This window comes from Trachurus japonicus, chromosome 10, assembly GCF_045865225.1.
Source record: "Trachurus japonicus isolate A0001 chromosome 10, Traja_1.0".
Classification (NCBI taxonomy): Eukaryota; Metazoa; Chordata; class Actinopteri; order Carangiformes; family Carangidae; genus Trachurus; species Trachurus japonicus.
In genome coordinates this window covers 12,702,343-12,725,052 of record NC_140916.1, presented here as the reverse complement: position 1 = coordinate 12,725,052, position 22,710 = coordinate 12,702,343, and the positions used below count along the sequence as shown (strand labels likewise).

The following is a 22,710-nucleotide window of genomic DNA, read 5'->3' as shown; positions in this document are numbered from 1 at the left end:
CTATATACAGAACAGCTTCCCTGTTCCTGTCCTGAAAACAGTGAGGACAGAAAAAACTGGGAAGAAACCATGACTCACTAATTGCCAGGATCATGAGAAGTGTAATTTAGAAAAAAAGAAAAGGTTAAGAAACCCTGGGTTAGTACTCGATGATGTACAGGCTTTACTGTGACGCTGCAGCAGACAGATCCCAAACCTGTGGACGGGAGAAACCTTTACAGGAGGTTCTCCACGACGCAAACTTGTCTCCCTCTTCGTCCTCCCTGTCCTCTATTCTCTCCTCCTCTCTCCTCACACCACGCCACCGCCATCCATCATAAACCCTTGTTGTAGGTCACCACCTTGCAATCTGTTGCCATGGCGATCTCCGGCTCAAGGCGAGACACCTCTATCTGCAAAAATCACATGGGAAAATGAATTTAGCCGCACTTCTTCTTGTCTTTAAGCCCTGAAAAATCATTTTGACTCTTAATCAGACATGGGAAGAGACATCTGGAATGAGAGGTAAATATGAGCTTGTGGGTCGGGGCTGTGCATGTCAAGTGGTGTATGTGTAATTAATTTATTTTTTTTCTCCAGCTGCTACCCTCAGCCATCTGGTCTTGATTCGGCAGCAGAGGAAGTTCATCTCCAAGTGTACACTGTACCTGAGACATCTGCGGGAACAGGCTGATGGCCACGGGCAGCGAGAGGCCGAAGGTAACCAGGCACACGAGGCTGTGGATGGGCAGCAACAATCTGCGGTTGCTCTGCAGGAATCGCAGCCTACACAAGTCAAGACAGAGATAAAAAAGGAAACGTGAGCCAGTGTGGATCGATCTCACATGACTGCTGCAAAGCCAGGCGCCGATATTTTTAGACCTGGCGGAAAACGTCATGTGCAGATTTTGGGGGGAGCTATTTTTGCACAATTAGTGGGTGTGAAAGTTCCAATTATGAGTTAAATGAGTCAGACTGCAGATATTTTATTTTATTCCATTCTACAATAGACATAGAAATTCTTTTTTTAACGACTTTAGGGCACAACAACATATATTTAAAGGGATAGTTCAACAAAGTAGTTCAACCCATAGATATTCAGTTAATCAACAAAAAAAGAAATTGACATTTGAGAGGTTGAAATCAGTATATTTTTGCTTAAAGGGATAGTTGAACATTTTGGCAAATTGGTCCATTGCCATAATCCCTATAGTCATAGCAGTAGGTTCGTTACCTTTAATTGTCGGTGCAAGCTATTTTTAGAACGGCGGAGCAGAGCCGTGAGCTGCTCAGAGCTACGCTATGGAGGCTAATGGGATTTCTTGGTTTCCCTCATCAAACTCATCAAATACACAATCCAACAACTCAAAAAATGCTCTCGTGGACAAGTTGTGACCTGCACATTCACCACACTATGAGATAGTAATGGAACGTTACGCGACGGAGTTGTTTTCGAAGCAAATACAGAGACTGCTTGCCAAAAAACTGCCCCCAATGGGAACGCGCATCAGTGGTTTTGCACGAATTTACCTCTTAAACAGCAAAGTGTTTTGGAGTTGTTGGATTGTGTATTTGATGAGTTTGATGAGGAAAACCAAGAAATCCCATAAGCCTCCGTAGCGTAGCTCTGAGCAGCTCGCGGCTCTGCTCCACCGTTCTAAAAATAGCTTGCACTGACAATTAAAGGTAACGGACCTACTGCTATGACTATAGGGATCATGGCAATGGGCCACTTTGCCAAAATGATGAACTATCCCTTTAAGCAAAAAATATACTGATTTCAACCTCTCAAATGTCAGTTTCTTTTTTTGTCGATTAACTGAATATCTATGGGTTTTCTACAAAACAATTAAAAAACATTAAAAGACATTTTCTCAATCTGCTGATATTTTATATATCCAGTGTCCAGTGACTTAGTTTCAACCCAAGTCAGTTTACAGTCAAAGCAAGAAAAACAATGATATTCTTCAACACAAACCTCTCTAGGTAGGACATGATGATGGGGGGCAGGACAAAGATCGGCATGGGGAGGACCACACGTGTGAAGGCGGTCTCCGTTATTGCCTGGGGGGAAAAGATGAGAACATTGTGCACACGCTTCATTTCAAACACTGCAATGAGTTGGATTTAATTTTCCCAGTGATGGGATCAGATGGGAGCTGAATTACAGGAGTCGAGCAGGAAATGATCCATTTTCTCCATGATCAGCCATCGTATGTCCATTTCATTGAAAAACAGCAAACGTGTTCACGTGAAAAGGAACGCTGAGTGTGCGGAAAAAAAATAAACTCACATGTCTAGCAGCGATTTTGGAGGATCCCACCACATTCCCATTGTCGTCCAGCACATCGATACCTTCAGACAGCTCGTTGTGTCTCATCAGACCCACGTTACAGATGTTTGCACTGGCTGAGCAGGGAGGGGAAGGAAGAACAGAAACATCATAAACATTTTATAAATGACTGTAACATGAAATTTCTGATATGAGACAAAACGACTGTGATATCGGTTACACATTGCACCTCCAGCCACCAGAGGGCCACGTAATGACACCTGCAGTGTAACTGGGACATGGCATCCTCACCTACAGCGGGGAAGGGCACGAGTCTCTGTATTATCATCCTGGTGGCAGGACTCAGCTTGTTGGCTTTCTGAATCAACACATTCAGTCCCACCTACAGACACAAATATCACACGTCAGGCAACAGACGTTCAGGTCAATCAATGAAGAGCCACTCTCTTTATCAAATGCACAGTACAGATGCTGAAGCAGCTTATGACTTTACCGTCATCTACAGCTCTTCATGGGTAATTACAGAAAAAAACAAGGTGTATGTAAATCCATAGACACCGATAAGAAAAACTCACTGCAATGGAGACGGCACTGGTCACAGCTCCCACGTAGCCTTGGAGAAACTTGGATGTTGGTGTTGGCTGAAGAAGAACAAAATAATTACTTATTTATAGTTAAGTGAGACTACCGTAAACACTTTGACAGGACATTTTTCCTTTTTTTTGCTTGTTGAATTGTTTTTTTCATAGAAAAAAGCCCAGACACCGAAATATTAGACAGGATTTTCTGTTATAGCATTGAAACAATAAGCTCAACATACAGTCAAAATCTAATACAACAAAAATGATAAATTATGATTCTTTAGATATTTTTCGGTCATAAAAAAAACAGTTCCTACCTTTGTGGCGTTGCGGTTGGCGTAGTTCACACAAGCGTTGTGACTCTGGTTCAGCCACTGCAGGTAAAGATGATGAGGGTTAAATAAATGATTGTAGGAAGGGAGGAAGGAAGACGGGGAGGTGGGTCGGTAAAAATGTGCTTACCTGATGTTTAAAATGTACAACATATGCAATGGCTTTATAGTAGGTATGTTATGTAATTTCCAGTACCTGCCATATAATGGTAGACACCACAGTCTGATTTGGGAGGAGGAGGCCAATGACCTAGATGAAACCAGGGAATAAGATCTTATTTCTGGATAAAAATAAGTCCAAAGTCTCATCTCTTCTGCCCCCCACACATGACCATGTTGTATGAAATGTGTGATGTGGTTTTTTTTTTAATGTGGGACTTACAATTGGTGTTCCGAATGGGACATAACCTGCACAGTGGAAACATTGATTTTCAGCGTAAGCACGATGACTAAATGGACCAAACTTGAACAGCTTCAGCAAAGATCTTCATCTGAAGTCGTACCTGACATTCGAAATGGCATGAAGATCTTCTCTCCTGTGTCAGGATGAATGATGGCCTGCGTGCAGAGAGCAGACCATCATCCTCATGCTGCCAGGAGCCCTGAAGGCTTTGAATGTATGGAAAGTGCAGTTAACCTGAGCTCACCTACAGCTGCTCACACACTTACCTGCTTGATCTTCTGGGCTTCCCACAGCTGCACAGGAGCAGTGATGTGAGGTTGAAAAGAAAAACAACTGTTAATTATTAGGTCTTCATCCTTTTTCTATTTTTTTTTTGAAAATGTGGAGAGAAGTTCGTGATTTTGAATTGTTTTATCATGATAATTGTGTGTTTTTCTGTTGCCAGGGTTTTGTTTTTGTTGATATGCAAGGTGGATTTCCTACAGGAACATATGTTACCACATCAAACTGCAGCACCGCGCTCACCTGAACATCAGACACTCCGGGTGGAAGCGCGCCATGATTATAATCATCCAGCAGCTTGATGCATTCTTTCAGTCGCCTCTACAGATGAAGTAAATGGAGACAAAACAGACTCAGTTTAAGTAAGAATGTATTTGTTTTGAAATGCTCTGTTAGTATTGCTGACATCTTAATTGCATTTTGATATTCAATTTGAATATGAACTATGTATTGTTTCAACAAAAAGGAGCTTCCTGCAGCTATATACCAGTGGCATATCTTTCTCTTTAAAAGGTTTACTTCTGTTTCTGAGACAGTAGTCTGTACAAACCATGGAAACAAAGCTCAAACTTTAAACATCACTTTATCTACTCAAAATGCAAACAAATAAAATACAAAGACAACTTCAACTTCAAATAATTATCTGTCAAATAGGTTTCTGCAAGACATTTCTTTAAAAAGTCTGCAAAATTAAGTCTACTGATCATGGTTACCACTGGATGTACTGACAACTTTCTCTTCATTAATTACCAAGGTTCATCTGTATCTGATTTTTCATTTTCCTCGATGTTTATTTGCAGAATCATGACTCTGATTTATGACAGAAATTGACACTAATGTGGGTTCCAGATGTTTTTAGTGCAAAATATGTGTATATTGATATTTGATCGCTTGTTAAACGGTTATATCCTTTTCTTTTTATTTATTTAATGTTAGAGCTGTCAACATGACTGTCAGATTTTAAAATCTTTAGAAACAACAAACCCTTTGCATGTTTTGCTTGAAAAAGAACAAAACTAAACCAATCAAATTGATGCATCATTTATCAGAATTGTTTTGTTTTTTTGGTTGCATATTGTGTATTCATTCGTTAGTGACATATTGACAGTTTTACAGATGAGTTTACCTCCGACACGAAAAGGGTGCTGGGGTCGATGATGTCTATGAAGTGTCTCAGACGACCGAGGAAGGAACTCTGGAAAAGACAAAGCTGATCAGCCTCTACTCTGTTAATGAGTAATTTTTCCACAAGTCCACTGAGCTTATTTATGGCTACTCATTGCTGTAAAACATTGTTTTATCTGCTCCCCACAGCTGCTTTAAAATACTAGAAGTATAAAGGTAATTAATGTGTTTTTACAATATCATGCACACACACACACACACCTCATTACTTCTTCATGTGTATAGAATATAAAGATATATGTAGATGAATAAAACTGTATTATCCACACCACCTTAACCAAGATGTCAGAAAGGCTGCAGTTCAATTTTATCATATCATATAAATTAATTTAACAGTTCAGTGACCCTTTACCTCCATATAACATGGTGTAAATGTTGTTTTAAAGAGTTTTGCACAGTGCCAGTTCTAACAATATACAACAAATTCAAGTATCCCCTTCATTTTATTTTTATTTTTTGGCCCAAATCTGTCACTTTCAGACAAACTGACTCTAAAAAATATATCAGACTCAGCTTTGGAAAAAAAACAACAACAACTAAGCAGCATAAACTTCCTCTCAGATCATTAAAATAGCCAAGTTCCCAACAATACTGAGGACATGACCCCTGTGCCTGCAGTGGCTGCTCCACAGTCCTGAGTACCATCTGTGATAACTCTGAGTCATTAAGTTTGAACTCCAATGCAGGACAATGAATCATTGCCGGCTCAGTTCACTGAATGAAGACCATGAGATGCTGCTGAAAGCACTGACTCACTAGTAAGGAGAACCTTTGAGCTCTCACATTAGACAGTCTTGTTCAGGGAAACAAAGATTGATGCAAAAATGATGCCTGTGTCGACAAAGTAGTTTGGGAAGAAGGCTTTTTGCTTTCTTGCCAAGAGTTACATTAGAAACATTAGACAATCAATACTGCACTAATGTCTATACATTAAAGGTGGCTACAGAAAGCAGCTGGTTCGTATAGTGCAAACACAGGAAGTAGGGAAGCGGAGAGCATGCATCTGTGCCAAGGTAAATCCAACCTCCCAGTAGCTTTAGAGCTCAGACTCATTGTCAGTTTTCTTCTTTTTCTCGTTGGCCTTACATCCCCAGAGAAAGCAAACAGTATTTTCAGAGGAAAAGTTGAAGTCCTCATGCAGGACATTACATATGATACTTGTTTGTTTTATTTGACGACTGACAGCTGAAACGGCAACCTCCAAAAGGGAATTTGAGTTTAGGCTCTCCTCACAGTATCTTGCTCAAACTGAAATCTCAAATTGGTATATTAATGTATAAAAATAAAAAAAAAGAATGAATACTTTGAAATGCCAACGTAAAGAACAGCTGAATTGTCATATGCTCAGTGATGAAATGTCAAAACAAAACTGTACCCACAACAGCTGAAATGTAAAAATGAACTGTGCCTTTAAAGACAAACTCGTGACAATCTGAGCAAATTTACATTTTCCAAACACATTCCTCCAAGTGAGTTTTGGAGCTTGCTGGTAAAGAGCTCGGTTCTCTGTTCTCTGTTCCCTTCACTGTCTACATCAGCATGCCAATTGCTAAGTGTGCGTTGCCAGCAGTCTGGAAAGGCCCAATAGCAGTTTATGCCAAGAGTCTCTTTGGCAAACCAGATGGTCGAAAACATGGCAGCTTATATCAGATTCCCTCGGAGACATTTATCAGTTATGGAGGACAGGAATCACAGTGGAAAGACAGTGGAGCAAAGAAATCTTCTATTTTAATTATCTCTCCAGCGCAGGGTCCTAATTGAAATGTCTGGAAACAGCCACTGGTCTTAAGGACTGTGGATAAACCATCTTTGTTCACTGTAACCCTCTGTTTGCCGCCGCTGCCTCCGTCACACGTCTCCTCCGCTGACAGGCCTTATGCGCTGCAGAGCTGTTTTGTAAGTCTGGGGTAGAGAGAGGATCCATGTGAGGAGCCTGCTTTAATTATGCATGAGTTTCAGCTCCCTAGAGAGTACACAACAAGGCCTGCAAGAGACAGAGCGCCGGCGGAAAGCACACACACACACACACACACAAACCAGGCAAGATTTATGCTGATTCAAGGACTGGCCTAATTTTAACTGCTTTGACGCAAAGAAACGAAAGTATTACAGCACCTTTATCAACCCCACTGTACATTAAGCTCTGGCTGCTGATGGAGGAATAAGAAAACACATTAAAGGGGCCATATTGGAAAGATTTCCGACCAGAGGAAGTCGGCAATAGGAGTATTATTTGCAGTGCACCAATGATAGGAGATGGAAACCAAGGATGAATATTATCTCAAAATGATAAATGACTGTCACTAAAATGAATAATTCATGAGGTGGAGAGTGTTAGTTATGTAGGCTATAGGCTTTTTATGAACTCTTTGATAATTGTTGTAGACCTATTCATAAATTTGTAACCCATTGTTACGTGTGTTTTTTTGTTGTTGTTATGGAGACATCTACTAGGCAATAGGAAGTAATCGTGAACATTTTCTAACTTTAACGCATAACCTTTAATGCCTGAAACTAATTAAGTAGTTTTTGTGCCAGACACCTATTTTAGCAACCACTACTGTTGCTACGCAGCACGTTGTAATTTGGAGAACTTGTTGGCTTTATTGCTGTGTTGTTGGTTGTGGTTGTTGTTGATTTTATACTTTATTTGTTATTTTCTGACTCTTTGTAATTGTTTATTTGACTTTCCAACAACATACCACTTTAACATTATGTTTACACATTCAGATATGGCCAACATACTTTCTTTTGAGTTTTTCCTTTAAAAAAAAAAAAAAGCCTTTCCACTGTGAATCTATGTTAGGCCATTAAGTCTGCATTTTGCATCAGTGACTTATTCTCTCAGTGTGAATATGGACTTCACTCCGTGTAGGAGCAGCAGCAGCAGCAGCAGCAGCAGGTGAATCATTTCCTGTGGGCTGCTGTCTGAACAAAGAGGCAGCTTCACAGTTAATGTGATATCCGAGCGAACGTGAAGGTCACATTATCTTTCAGGGCTGACCAATGCAAATTCATTTCTGAGGGGGACGTGGAGATTGAGTAATGGGCTTCAGATAAGGAGGCAGGCACAGCACATTAATCTCGATCAAAAAAAAAAAAAAGTGGGGCGACAGTCAGGCAGCCTGCAGAAAGCATCCGGGAAGAAAATGTTGATGGGTGTTTTGCATGAGATGGAGAAACTGATGCACAGATTTGTAATCAGGAAAGTAAAGAAAAGGGAGAGGAGAACAAAAGATGCAGGTGCACGTGTATCGTGATAAAGTGCATGAGGGCTGCCTTTAAGATTTAAGATAGCAGCGATGGTGATGGTGATAAATCAGTCACGGAGCAAAGCTGTGAAATCTGTCAGCGGAGATGATGAGCTCTGACGACGGGCAATTACTGTTTCAGCGGGGCAGAGGATGGGGGAACTATAAATGAACTCAGATCCGATCCGGTCTCGGCCACTTTTAATATCTGCTGTGGTAGGAGAAAGTTGTTGTGCAAAGAGACAAAGAATCGCATCGCTTATCAAAAGCAACTTTCGCTACAAAAGTGTCTCAGCAGCATCCGGTGCAGGAGGAGCTGGGGGGGCAGGGGCAGGGGCAGGATGGACCGAGGATGGGGCTGTTTTTCTCCCACTCTCCCTTAAAAAAAAAAACAACCTCAGAAACAAACTAAAATGCGGGTTAAAAAACGGAACATAACGAAGTCTTACCTGGTCGTATCGGGGTCTCCCGAGCTGGAAAGCAGGACACGCTGCAGATTCCGCCATGACACCGAACTACTTATTTATTAATGAAGCGAATCATGAACGGATTTTCAAGTGGAGCCAACTACATAACACTTCAGTGTGTAACTAGTCGAAAGAAACCGAGCCGCTACGTCTGACGGGAGCTGTAGTCTCCTCGTTGTTGTTGTTGGCTTTAAATACGGGCAAAGTTGGAGGACCGCGTGACTTAGGCTGTAGGACACATCCCAAATGAATCGATAAGGTGAAAACTATTGCATAACTGTCGGCATTGATGTGTGGAGAGATAACGCTTTTAAGAGCCCGTAGGTGTTGGCGGTGACGCGATCAATCATTGGGGCTCCGCGCGGAGAGGTGTGGCCTGCAGAGAGGAGAAGAGAAGAGGTGTCCTGTCCGGGTGGACTAATGGATCAGCCCGTGACTGCACTGTGTGACTTATTAAATAACCTGCAGCTGAAAAACACGATCTATCACCTCACTGAACACTTTCATTATCCTCCTTGTCATACAGTGGCCACGAGCGAGGGACTGCTGCTTATAAATGACCAAAGTGAGCAACATTAAATGTGCATAAAATACCTCAGTCTTATCCATGATATGCACCTTGAAGAGAACAAAACCATGCAATAGTAATAATATAATAATAATAATGCAGAAAGAATTATGAAGAAATGCCTGTGAAATAGTCATTTACAAACACTCACAGTGGGCTACTGTACTCACATTAAATCAAATTATTAAAATTACCACTGCTTACCTTAACCAGCTGCAACAATACACACAACAAAACAACAACAGGAACTGTACAGATGCTCAGTCCAAACAAAGAAACAAAACAAAAAACAGATCAAATCCTGGGTCCAAATAAAACAACAAAAACAAAATCGATTTATTTCAATGACCAGCTGTGAAACTTGTCAAACATCTGTTGGTGTTATCTCTAATAAATCAGACAGATTGACACGTATTTAGTGGAGCCCTACTTGAAAATCCCAGGTGAGCGTCTAAACCAGCAGGTTTTCCTCCAACACTTTGCAGCGAGGAGCGCCCCCCAGTGGAGAGAAGTGAGCATTACTGCAGACAGAGACTGATCATTGATGTGCACTTTATTTTCATTACAGTACAGTACTGCGGTCATGTACAGTAAAGCGTTGCAAGTAGCTACACTGGTACTAGAGTGGTATTAGAGAATATATTATCATGACAAAAGTATTCAATAGAAATAACTTATAATACTCTTATTTACTGCATTGATGCTTATTTTATTTCCACAGATAAATGTTGCTTTTTCAACAAAATAAAAACTGCAGGATGGACGACAAAACATAAAAATATATTAAAACATTCTCGTTGATTTAGTGTAAGAAGAAATAAGAATTTAAGGAATCAAGAAACAAACTAAAAACAAGTCTTCATCCTCTGAAATCTTTCCTGGCAGACATGAACATTGTTGTTGTTTTTTTCTGTTTTTTTTCCATCATACAGCAATGTTAATACAGAAACATCTCTTTTTGGAGTATTCACATTATAGAGCAGCATTTCATGATGTGTCGCTATTTTCTTTTGTGGCATTTCTTAAACAATTCTACATGAAAATATGTAATTAAGTCAAGTTAACCTTTGTGCACTTGATATTTCATAAAACTATTTGAGAAAATTGAGAAAATCATGTGTCAAAATGTTTTTTTTGCACCTGTGCAGCTGCAGTTTTAAGGTTACTTGAGCCAACGTCATATTTTACCTGTGGGGAAAAATGTAATCCTTGGAGAGCACATTCAATGCACCTCCAAAGAAAATGTTTTCCCCTAGCCTCTATTTCATTTTATACACATGTGAAAGCAGTGAGTTTGAAGTTTAAACTGACAACAGCTGACTACCTTAAGTTATTCTAGTAAGCATTGGTAAAATAATCACTTGCATCCGCTTTGATTGAAGCTTTTCGCATAGTAATTTTTTTTTTTTTTTTTTTCCATCCGTGCCAGATTGAGATAGAAACCAGCATGCACGTTGGGTAACATCAACAGGGCAGTATTAGCAGTGAGAAGACCTGGATGACTCGTGGAGCATTTGTTTGACTGAAGCTGACTCTAGAACAGTGACTCCCAATCTTCATCAATAACCCTGTTTGAGGAAACTGTATTCTAGACGATCACGCCTCACCTGTGACAAAACTGACAGTCTGGTGCCGTGGTCACTTGTGCCTGCCTCTCACTTGGAGCAGCGTGGGCGTCTGCTCCATGATCCGCAGTAAAAGATTGTCGATGTAGTCCTCCAGGTCTCGGACCTGTGCCTTGACCTTTTTCAGCTCGGCCTCGCATTTCTCCAGCTGCGCCTCCTGCTGCTCCGAGGCGGCCTGCTGCTTCTGCATGTCCATCTCCTGCTGCAGCAGCAGGGAGATCAGCTCCATGTTGGTCAGGTGCTGGTACTGAGCCGACGTGTCTACAGCCGCCTCCTACCAGAGAGGAGCAGACACAGGAAGTCACGCAAAGGGCTTCTCAATGTCACATTAACAGTAATGTGCTTATTCACTGTCTTGCAGTTCAGATCAATAACATTTTCACACACTGATCGATCAGACTGGTTTTAATGTTTTAACTAAGTCAGTCCGTGAAGCCGTGGAAAATCAAATTATTAATGATTATGAATGAACACTTCAAACAGGCCATTGATATACACCAAACAGCTACATAAATAAACCAGTCACCTATTTTAATGTTATAGCTGATCTGATTTTATGTCCATTTAACATGAAGCTACAGCCAAGATATGGTTGTCATACAGTAGCTTATCTTATCTTATCTTATCTTATCATAAAGACCGCAATCTAGCCTGGCTTTGTCCAAAGACACTTGTGGGTGTTTGTATTGATTATACAAAACAGACACAACATGTTTAGAGCTGGTAGCCAGATGTTTCCACTCTGTATGCTACGGTTACGCTAACCGTCTCCTGGCTGTAGTTTCAAACTTAATCAATGAAAGTGGTGTCGATCTTCTCATATAATTATGCAACTTTTCCTGCACAAGTAAAAACGTGACTGGAAATACCTCACGCTGTCGTAAAAGAAAACATTTTCAGTTGTAGTTGACAAAGCGAGTCACAGGAAACAGTGAAGTCATCACATCTGCTCTGCTCCTGCAGTGTTTTTATTAACACCATTTGCAGTGCTGGTGTTAATAATTGCTCCTGGTAGCATTAAACAGACGATGGACTTAATGGCTTTCAGTGATTCACTGTGACATCTTAATAACTTCAACCCGCCTCTGTTTGCACAGTGACACTTGCACTGTGATTTCTTTTTAACCCTTCTTGCCACAAACGTGACATAATGAAAGGTAATGGTCGTCAGCGCGCCCACCTCAAATCTACACATTTTCCAGGCTCAACCATAAACGTGTCAAAATGTAATGTCAACAGAAATTAAATGGTTATTATTAAAATATTTGAAAGCATAAATTAACCAGAAAACAAAGTAATTCCATTTCAAACCCCATCAAAAGCCACCTCAATAATTACAGATATCTGCAATGAAGAGACCAAAAACACTTCACATTAAATTTAACATGAATTAATTAACATAAATTAATTAACATTACATCTACACTGAGGTTAGACTGATGGTGGCAACCTGGTAAATTATCATTTTCCCTGAACAGCATCACAATCTGGCCATTCACTTTATTCATTGGTATTTTGTTACACAAACAGTGTTACAGTACAGCACTGAATTTTAGGACCTGAAAAAACAAAACAAAAAACTTTTATCTGGGCCAAAACATGACGTCACAGAGAGGAGTGATGGGATCAGCGTTTCGCTCCCCAGTGTTGGAAGAGACCTCAGGGCTAACAGGGAGCTGGTAGGTAACAGCTGCACGCTTTCATGTTTTTCCTGTCTCATGGTGGCAGTTCATGCCAGTTAATATCATTATCACAGTTTTAGGATTAGCAATAACCCTCATAACATTTCTGTTAAAGCAGAAGTAAGCGATCCGGTCGTTTTGGCTAATGCTGTGTTCCAGGCAGGCTTTTGAAACCGTAAATTACAGCTTCAAGTCACAACTTACGACTTTGTAGCGTTCCAGGCAACCCACTCGTGTTTTTCCGACCTGTTTTACCGGTGAAAGTCACTATAACGGCCACTCGTAACTTCCGACCCGTGAACTCGTACCAGATTGAACTGGTACAACTTCACAGGTCGGAAAAACACGAGTTACGAGTTGCCTTGAACGCACCATAACAGTCCTCGTCCCTACGTCACCACATTCACGGCGTCCCTTGGCTGCACACACAGCCCTGCATGCCGTTCTCTCTCCTCATTGGATAAAAACTGTAGGATACGAGAAAAGTTTTCTCCTCGGCTCAGAGCAGAGCAGAGTGACTGACAGACCCGTGTTTCGGTCCAAACACTCTATGTAAGTGATTGCTGTCGGAAGATATAACTATTTAAGACTTATATTAACACAAATATATCACTTACTTCTGCTTTAAGGGCAAACCAGCAGACTACCAGGGGCAGTGAAGGACTAGAGTTGTGTGTTTTTGTTTCACAGTACCTGACTCCTCTCAGGTTCCACCACCACCTGGTGGGCGGTGCGTCCGGGATGGATTGTGGACTTGAGCTTCTCCAGAACCGAACGACCATCCTTCTTCTCTGATTGGCTGGAGGTTAATGGCTTCACTGGATGAGGTCTGCAAAGTTGAGAGGTCAGCACTCGCATGCCAACATGGATATACTGTACTGTATGTGCACAACTGTTTCTCATTGACTCGTCGTATGTGGTTGAATGAGGTAAAGTTACCGTGTTAATATTTCAGTTCATCTGAGCTTACTTGTTGAAAAAGCTCAAAAAACAAAAATCTGACTCTGTAAAGGAATAATAAGCACGACAGGCAACATCTTAACACCATCTTGTGTTCTTTGGGCATTAGAAACTGCAGCTGTTTCGCTCAAATTTCAACAAGAAATTTGCTAAAATGCAAGTGCAGCAACTCTAAGTTATCCTCCTACTTGAGGTTGAAATCATATTGGGAGGCGGCGCAGTGTTTTTACTGTACAACAACAGGGAATGTGAAGAAACACAAAATTAGAATAAAGCCAGAATTCAAATTAAAGCTAAATTGTGATTGCAGCAGAAAGAAGCTAGGTTTTCTGGGGTAACTGCACATTTTTCATGTTGCTTTTATTTATTTATTTGTATTATTGTTTAAAACATATTAAAGTGCTTTCTTTTCTGTGTCTGCTGTCAATATAAAGATTTGTGAATGCAACTAAAAAGTTTGTCCCCTGAGCAACAACACAGTAAATAATGTCCAGTCCTTTACATTATTTAATCCTCCACTGTCCCCTGACTGTCCTCTACTCATTCTTCTGTGTATATCATAGGTACAGGTTTCACCCTTTGCTGCCCTTGTTTTCCCGGGAAGACATTCATCTAAATCTAAGTCTAAAATTACACACTATCTCTGACTCCCTCCAACCACGACTGACTGTCTCTGTTGAACGTTTAGATATTCTACTACTTAGATTTACCTTTATCTTTTAAACTAGCAGCAAAGTAGCTAAGTTTAGGTGGAACAATGTGTAAGAAATCAACAAATTACCAGAGCCAACGAGAGACTGAAGCATGAGATGAATAACATAAATGTGAAGCAAAGCCAAGACCGGTGCACAGCAGTCGTCATCCATCCACTTTGGATGAGAAGGCAGAATATACATAAATAATCAAATGAATACACAAATGCATTCAACACCAAGCAAGCCAGGCCACCAGTAAACAAAGCAAACAGAGCAACAAAATTAAAAGTAAATGAATAAATAAATACTAGTTACTGTACGTGTTTTGTGTTGTATGTGGAAATCTTGTCTGTTATTCCAAGTTACCACAGCTTGTAAATGCCTACATGAGTCATAACCTGGTGTGAGGATTCTCACCTGCTCTCCTGACGGGGCAGGTTGTTAGCTGGCTGTGTCTCCTCAGGCAAAAGTGAGTGCCGTGCATCGACCAGGGGCTGGTCAGTGGTGGAGGTGGTAGAGTAGGAGGAGGTGTAGGGGGCCACAGCCAGAGTAGTGCTGGCTCCAGCACTGGGCCCCATGCTTGAGGGATGTATGGAGGGGCAACAGACAGAGGAAGGGTGGAGCTCGGCCTGTGCGTCAGCGGACAGGGAGAGTGCAGAGGGGGTGGAGGGAGAGGAGGGCGCAGGCTCTTGCAAAGATCGCCCAATCTTTGACTTTGAAGGGGATCTTGGTGCTACTTTCGCGTGGAGGTCTTCGAAACTGATCTCGGAGGGTTTTCCTGTTGCACAGTTTTCTGGAAACAGAGACGTTGCGTTCTCTTTCGAAGATCTTTGTGATGCTGTGTTGGTGCTATCTACTTGTAAGTCTGTCTGTTTATCCAACGCCAGTAAGGAAGAAAGTGCCGATTTGGTCGGCTGATACGACAGTGGTCCTTCCCTCACTTGTGAAATGTTTTGAACGAGCGACAGCAGCTGTTCAAACTCTTTGTCGTCGCTTTTGCTTTGGCTGCTCAGGCTGCCGGTGCTGTTCTGTCGGGACACTCCCTTCGGCCTAAAACGTGCACTAACCACCCCAGAAAACACCTGCGTCTGTTTGAGCGCGGCTAGCTTAGCTTCTGGATTGCCATTATCATCAAAGTCCTTTTGTGTCTTCTTGAAATCATCGTCCCCTGTTGTCTTGTCTCCTCTGGATCCGGTTTCAAGATCGGATGCATTAGACGTTTGAGCTTGTGGCGACAACTCAGTGACCTCTCTGCTATTTGCCCCGGAGTGGCCATGTGGCGCCACATTATTCAGCTCACATCGACACTCTTGGCAGTTGTCTTGACAAGCTGCGGGCGGTTTGCACAGTGAATTCGAAGAAGCGCTTACTGCAAATGAAGAGTCCATATCAGAAATGTACGTGTCCTTTAAAGTGAACATATCCTCAGGCGTCGTGTCCTCGTGGTAGACGGTTGTCAGGGAATCTTCTGCTGGTGGGGGCAAAGTCCCACCTAAACTGTTGATGCCTTTGAGAGTATCGACCACCTCCGACTGAGAGGAGCCGTCAGAATCAATAAAACTAAAGTCTAAATGATTCACATTCATGTTGAGGTCTCCTAAGGTCAGTGAAAAAGACACGTTATTGTTGATGCACGTTTCAGTTGGATCGTGCTCTACTTCCTCCTCTACAAGATCAGAAATAGTATCTAGTACCCTAATGTCCGGGTTAGGGGAGGCAATGTTTGCCATGTTCAAAAGGTCTGTAACAGACATCTCACTATCAAGATACATTTTAGGTCCCGAGTTCTTAAATGGGATGTCGTTTCCAGTGGTTTCCCCAGATTTCAATGACAAACCATGACTGTTCACTTTGGGCTGACCATAGTTCCCTCTAAACATGCGTCCATACAAGTCTTGCTCGAACAGCATCCCTCCCCAGCAGTCGGTATCATCCTCCAGAGGTTCGTACTTGAACTTTCTGAGCTTCTCTTCGGATACGAGACCCGGAGACGTGGCATTTGTGCACGGCTGGGAGTGGACGCTGAGGGAGTCGGAGGTCTCGTTGCTGCTCGTGTTAGGATCTGGAGATATGCTGTTCCTCTTGCATTCGCCTTCTCTTCCGCGTTGTAGCGAGGCCACGCCGGTCTGCGAGAGGAGGTAGGCTTCTTTGTGGACGGCCAGCTCCTGACCTCTGTGCAGCCAGCCGTCCGAGAAAATCTCATTCACAGAAGTTCTTAAAAGCCTCCTGGGGGGAAGAGGTGGAGGCTGCTCTTCACACGTTTGCAGTTGTTGTGCATGATTACCGCCATTGTTGTTAACCAGATAGTTACGTCCGTGAGATGGAGGCGGACTGGTTCTCGGCTGTTTCTGAGGAAGACTCCCTTTGGGTGAGTTGAGCCTGCTAGAGGCAAAAGCATCGAAAAAGTCATCCCATTCTCCCGCGCTCTCTGACATGGAGCGAGGCGCTGCATGGTTAGAGTTGGGTGCAGCTGCTTTGGGTAATAATGCAGGAAGAGATATCTGTCTAGCTACTGGCCTGGGGCGCTCTCGCTTTATGGAAGCCATACTTGTAGTGTTAACATTATGAGCAGGGCTGAGTGTGTAGGGCTGGGGGGGCAGAGTGGTGTAGTGGAAAGGGGACGAGCCAGAAGAGGAGCAAGGCGCAAAAGGAGGGGACCTCTGCGACTCTTCGGCTATGAGCTCCTCAAAGAAGGGATTGCGCTGCATATGTGGGTGGAAAGGGTTGGAGGGGGAGAGGGGAGTCGAGGAGGGGGAGGAGGAGGGGGTGAAGGGGTTGGACTGACCGCAATCATCAGGTGAGACATGGGCGGAGGGGGAGGGAGAGGTAGAGGAGCACTGATAGGGAAGAGGGGAGAGAGGAGGTAGGGGATGGGGTACGTCTGAGCTGCTTTCTACCTTAGGAGAAACTTCCAGCCTGTGGAGGAAAATAGGGCACAATAGTCCTCTTAGTTAATGATGTGCCAGGTTACCAAATGGCGAACATCTTTCTTACACAAACACAATAGACAACTAAAATACTAGCTGGTATTCCACAACAAAGTGTTTCGCTCAGCTAACTGCACTGTAAAAATAACAGTAGATAGAAAACTGGCCAAATGAAAGAGTTATGGAAACAGTAACAGAAAGTAAATCAAAAGAAGCAAAGCACATCTGGAAAATAATCAAGCAAATCAAAAAATAAATAGTGCATTGTAGCCATTCAAGACCATCTGTGCTGGCGGTTATTCTGTTGGGTGAGCTCATATCAACATGGAATGATTTTTCTTCACGTCCTTCTGCAAGAGCATTTTTCTAAACCTCAGTGACGTTGCATCTGTCACTGAGAAATGTAGACACACGCTGGTGACGATGGAAGTGCTGGGGGTGCTCTTTGTGGAAAATATAGTATGAGGTGATGATACAGCGTGGTCATGAAATGGAGAAATCTATAAACTAAATCAATTCCATTTTCAAATGAGCAGGGAGGAGAGAGAAAAAACAGTGAACTCAGGACACCCAACTGAATACTGGCCTTCCCGTATGCCGGCTGTTGTGCCTGGATACAAGATACATTCATCAAACAACAGTGGAGCCCAGAGGCAAAGCCTGTAAATGACCCCGACTCACCTTGGCTTATTCTGGGATTCGCCAGAGCCGAACCAGCCTCTGAGCCTCCCCTCAGATGCTGAAGCAGCCTGGTTCAGGTCTGACTTAGCCGGGAGAGAATCACTCCTCCCGCCGGAGAATAACGTCTTTCGTAGCTTCCTCCCTTTTTCAGGCGAACCAGAGGCCGAGGTGACGATTGGAGCAGCTTCCTGCATGGGGCGACCTCCTGACTGAGCTTGCTGATTCGGAGGCGACGACGCCTGGCTTTCCCTATCTTCCTCTTTGTCCTCTTTCTTCAGCTTGTCGAAGGACCAGCGGCGGCCCTCGGCGAAGGAACCTTTGTCCTCGCTTCTCTTGGTGAGGTTCTGCAAGGACCGGGAGAGCGGGGAGCATTTCTCCAGCAGCACCAGCTTGGACGGGAGGGCTCCTGAGCTCTTTGGGGTCGATGGCTCAGAGTCGTAAACATGGCTTCCGTTTATACACAAGGAGGACTTGGACTGAGTCATGGTCTGACCCTTGAGCGACTCCATGGCGAGGTTTGGTCGAGGGAAGGCTGTGATCTTGCTCGCTTCATCGCTGAAGGCTCGCTTGTGTGTGAGAACCTTTGTGGTGTGCTGGCTGGTGAGCACTGTTGGAAAGAAGCAAAGAATAAAAAAAAAAAAGAAATGGTTCCAACATTATTTCATATTAGCACAGCTATAAAAACATATTTATTCAATTTCAGGGTTTTATTTCATACATTTGAAGGTGGTCTTCAGCCACAGCAAGGCAATGCAGCCCTGCTCTTAACACTGTGGGAAACCCTGACTCATTATTGGGCTCTTATTTCATACATGTGTAAGTGATTTCAAAGCTTACCTTTTTTAGCTAAATCTGCTTCTCCATAGTGGGTGTCGACTCGCACTTTGGACGTGTAGATGGGGGAGCTGGGAGGATCAGACAGCAGATCCAAACTGGGTGGGGGGCCGGGGTTATCACTGGCCATGGAAGACACACTGCTCTCTGAAGCCAGGGACGAGCAGGACCTGGTGTCGGATGACTTGCGCAGTTTTCCTTTGAAGAAATCTTTCATCTTGCTCCTCTTCTCCTCCTGCACCTCCACTTCTTGCGGCTCCACCGCCGGTCCGCTCCCCTCCTCTCCGAACGGCTGCCCCGTGGATCCGGACAGGGCGGCGTAGCGGCCCGGCACAATGGCTGAGGAAGACTCCACGTCCCCCCTCTTCCTCCCCGTGACGCGATCCTTGAGCTTGCCGAAAGCAGAGCGGGGTTTGTCCTTAATGGTGAGGTCGAACATGCTGGCTGTCATGTTGTTACGGGTGAACTGGACTGTCACCTGAAGTTCGCCACGTTCCTTCTCCTTCCTTCCTACCTTAGAGTTGAGCTTGAACCATCTGGAGAAATGAAAATAAAAAACACAACCTTAAACCTCTGCCTTTACTGACAGTATATGATGTGCACTGGTGTCTGTTTAAAGCTTAAATCAAAGGGTGCGTGTGTCATCTGGCCATTCACTGGGACAAAATGAGCAACAACAACAAAAAAAACATTGATTTCCTTTTGGCAATGCTTTGCACGTATTACATAATCTGGAGGTACTGTTTGGGGATTTTACTTTGAAAAATCTTTGAAAACAAACCGTTTCACAAGACTTCGAGCAGGAAATCACAAACCAAATTCCTGAGAGTCCACCCACTACCTACACCTGATGCGTGTGCGCCGTATAGCACATCAACAACACGAGGCGTCGACAATGAAATTCTGCCTCCTACGTCCTTTGAGTGGACCAGAGAAAAGTGTTAGAGCCAAAACTAACAGCAGGAATCCAATGTGAGTTTCACTGAGCGTACAGAGAGAGAGAGAGGGGAGAGAGGGCGGAGAAGCCACAATTAAAGCCAGATGTGATGTATTCCTTCACTCTACTCTGCTCTTCTGTGTTTTTTTTTGGTGGAAATATTTTGCATTTTACTCGTGACTTCTGTTACGTCACCTGTGGCACAACCGAGGTCTTGAAAGACTCAAAATAAGGCAAATTAGATAAGACACAGGGCCACATTTTCAAAGATTCACCACAACAGTAAACAAGAGGACTCACTGTTTCAGTCTGTAGCTCAGCCACATATAGAGACAATAACTTCACTGTGAGTTGTAAAAAAGCATTTATAACATCCAACACGCTGAAGAAGACACTAAACTTATCTTAATGAGAGGTTATAGCTGTGATAACTTAATCATGTATAAGAAATAATCTAAATAACATACAGGATGAAATTATTATTGTTAAATATAACTTAAAGCAGATTAAAATTGGTTTTGGCTGAATAAGTATCTGCCTCCTCTCCTTATAGATAACTAAAGGAGCTTTCTATTTCCTCTCTTATCTCCTTTCCCTTGGCTTCAGTCTATCATTACTTCCCCAGACGGACTGTGCCTCTTTAGCTCTGCCAGCTGTGCTTCAATTGAGCTGGTGGATTTTTGTTTTGTCCTCGGTGCAGCTCTACAGCTCTGCATGTCTGACTGCATAAACTGGTGTGTGTATGGAAGTCACGTTCACACTACTATAGGGAACGATGCCTCACTATTAAGACTTTAACTACCGACTTTCAGTCATAGTGCACTGGCTCTTCATTCGGCCTTGATAATTGCATTTTCTGCAAGGATTTTGAGGAATTCTGACCTTGCATGACCAACATTTCTACCATTTTCTACCTCCCTGCAGACAGACCACATCCCTTCGCTATTTATATCTGAGCTATTATACCAAGTATGGGGTTCTGTCTCAGTTTGGAAATGGTAATCACTAGTTTAGATGTTTTTTGGATAATTTGAGTCCAAGAGAAATAAGTGATAAAAGATAGAGTTGTCCTATAAGCTGTTAAATGTCCTATGAAGAGATATTTAATAATGCTCAGACATATCAGCTACCACAAAGGAGTTTAATTGTGGAAGACTGTGCATAAAGATGGAGGCTGTGTGTGCAGTTTCCACTGTGGAAAAGGCATCTCGTCTTGTTGATTTGCAGTGCATTATGGGAGCTGCTGCTAGAGTTGCCTAAAGGGCATCGGTATGAATTTTAAGGATCTCAGTTTAGAGGGATGGAGCTTAATGAGCCTTTGAAGCATTTATGGTTCACGCATTGCTAATCCAAAAAACTCCAACACATCTGTGCATGCTTTCTTGTGGGAAGTCATCACTGTGACTAATGAGTCAACTCAGCTGCTGTATTTTGGGTTGGACATGAAGCACATGGTTGATAATTATAGCACACTATGAGGAGATTGTCAAAGCAGGATCAGCTGCATGAGTGGGGGGGGGACCTATTCTAAAATAGCTGATGAATTCACTCAATAATTTAGTGACAGCTCTCTGCAGCTTTTGAATGGAGATGTGCATTAAAAAAAAAAAGCTGCAGGTCATCCTCCTTTAAAGTTTAACACTATCCTGGTCTGACATAAAAGCATGACACATCATTTCTATTTCGTGGTTTGTCATGCAAAAAGCTGCATTAAAACTACCAAAACACAACCTACTCATCTCTTGGACACATTCCCTCCTGAAATATCTTATCAAGGGGGATGATGGTTTGACCGAGGAACACGTCCAGCCCGATCAGCACTCGGTGCATCACCGTGAGGACCAGGTCGCCGCTCCCCGGGGGGTAGGCGCCCCGGCCGCCGTCCTCCAGGATCCCCGGCAGCAGCTCGAAGCAGCACTCCTCGTTCCACTGTGGCACCTCCGCCTTCTCCACCAGCCCGGTCGTGTACTTCTCCTTCCCCACCTGGATGATGGTGTAGAGGTAGCGGCTGCCGTGCTTGCCCTTGGTTCGCAGTCCTCTGGCGCGGAGCACGGTGACATTCACATGAGTGGGCACCCATCGCTGATCATCGTCCAGGTCTATCAGTGACATCATTTTTGCACCGCTACACAGGGGCGCAGTGGCCGTGTTCCTAAATAACAATCGCTGCTTCACTCAGTCGCATGTCCTTTCACTTGATTGGGAGATCATGCCGTCTTCACGTTGCGCCACAGTGTCCGTTCTGCGCATTAAAAAAAAAAAAAAAAAAAAAACCTCTGCAGAATATCTCCAAGTCCGCCCGAGCCTCTCTGAGGGTTTACCCGAGGCCAGTTTTTTTAGACAGCAGACGGGGAGTTTATGTTCAGCTTGAAGCTCTGCGTGCCATTCCCAAATTCAATCAATGCAAACCAAGTTAGGCGAGCTGCGTGCAGAAACCATCCCGTGTCCGCGCTGCGTTCATGTCGCACCACTATAGTTTTACTGTCCGAAATCTGCTCTGTTGTGATCACGGCCCGCCCTCCTCCACAACAGCAGGCCCGCATACAGTGAGAGAGGTGCCGCAGCAGAATTAAAGAGAAACACCCATCCAGACCTTCAGCAGATGCACCGACACACAGGCTGCTGTAGGTGCTGTATGGACACCAGTCTGTGTGTATGTGTGTGTTTGTGTGTGTGTGAGTGAGGCGCGGGAGGATGCTGGATCTGCGGCTTGTCCATGATTAAACACCAGAAACCATGTGGTCTCTCAAGTTTCAGGGAGGGACCGTCCGTGAAAATCAAATATTATTCTGTTTTGATTTGATAACCTTAGTATTTCCAGATGTCCCAGTCTTCTAGCCTTCTTCAATTATCTGCAACATGCGGTATAAGGCGCAGGTAAAACCTAAAACAACAACAAACACGAAAACAGGCTGATAAAGGAGTGTAGTAGAGTCTAAATAATGTTATTGATCAATGTCGTTTTTGATGTGAATGACTATGGCCATTTGCAATTCAGAGTTTTTTATAAGCACTAGGCCCTTAAATG

General features: G+C 43.2%; 2 protein-coding genes across 2 annotated transcripts; both read right to left on the bottom strand.

The window, feature by feature from the left end:
• Positions 1-105: 105 nt before the first annotated feature.
• On the bottom strand, positions 106-9,001 carry sfxn5b (sideroflexin 5b). Its single transcript, XM_085789319.1, has 14 exons — positions 8,756-9,001; positions 4,997-5,065; positions 4,114-4,191; positions 3,855-3,881; positions 3,689-3,743; positions 3,568-3,593; positions 3,382-3,435; positions 3,171-3,227; positions 2,848-2,913; positions 2,564-2,654; positions 2,273-2,388; positions 1,958-2,043; positions 648-765; positions 106-392 (listed from the first exon to the last, which is right to left on the bottom strand). The coding sequence occupies exons 1-14, from the start codon at positions 8,810-8,812 to the stop codon at positions 315-317; spliced, it is 978 nt and encodes a 325-aa protein (XP_085645445.1). The 5' UTR covers positions 8,813-9,001; the 3' UTR covers positions 106-314.
• Positions 9,002-9,882: 881 nt separating this feature from the next.
• Positions 9,883-22,543, bottom strand: rab11fip5b (RAB11 family interacting protein 5b (class I)). The gene is made up of 6 exons (XM_085789315.1): positions 21,418-22,543; positions 18,749-19,281; positions 17,912-18,518; positions 14,721-17,219; positions 13,342-13,477; positions 9,883-11,240 (listed from the first exon to the last, which is right to left on the bottom strand). Exons 1-6 carry the CDS (start codon positions 21,795-21,797, stop codon positions 10,980-10,982), a joined length of 4,416 nt encoding a protein of 1,471 aa, XP_085645441.1. The 5' UTR covers positions 21,798-22,543; the 3' UTR covers positions 9,883-10,979.
• Between the last annotated feature and the right edge of the window lie 167 nt (positions 22,544-22,710).

Excerpts from the sequence above, each read along its gene's own strand:
- sfxn5b (XM_085789319.1), bottom strand. The coding sequence starts at position 8,812 with ATGGCGGAATCTGCAGCGTGTCCTGCTTTCCAGCTCGGGAGACCCCGA. Across the intron at positions 3,594-3,688 it reads CATGCCATTTCGAATGTCAG|GTTATGTCCCATTCGGAACA; the intron begins GTACGACTTCAG and ends TCCACTGTGCAG. Across the intron at positions 2,914-3,170 it reads CCAACCGCAACGCCACAAAG|CCAACACCAACATCCAAGTT; the intron begins GTAGGAACTGTT and ends GTTCTTCTTCAG.
- rab11fip5b (XM_085789315.1), bottom strand. The coding sequence starts at position 21,797 with ATGATGTCACTGATAGACCTGGACGATGATCAGCGATGGGTGCCCACT. Across the intron at positions 13,478-14,720 it reads CTGCCCCGTCAGGAGAGCAG|ACCTCATCCAGTGAAGCCAT; the intron begins GTGAGAATCCTC and ends TCAACTTTGCAG. Across the intron at positions 11,241-13,341 it reads TGGAACCTGAGAGGAGTCAG|GAGGCGGCTGTAGACACGTC; the intron begins GTACTGTGAAAC and ends CCTCTCTGGTAG.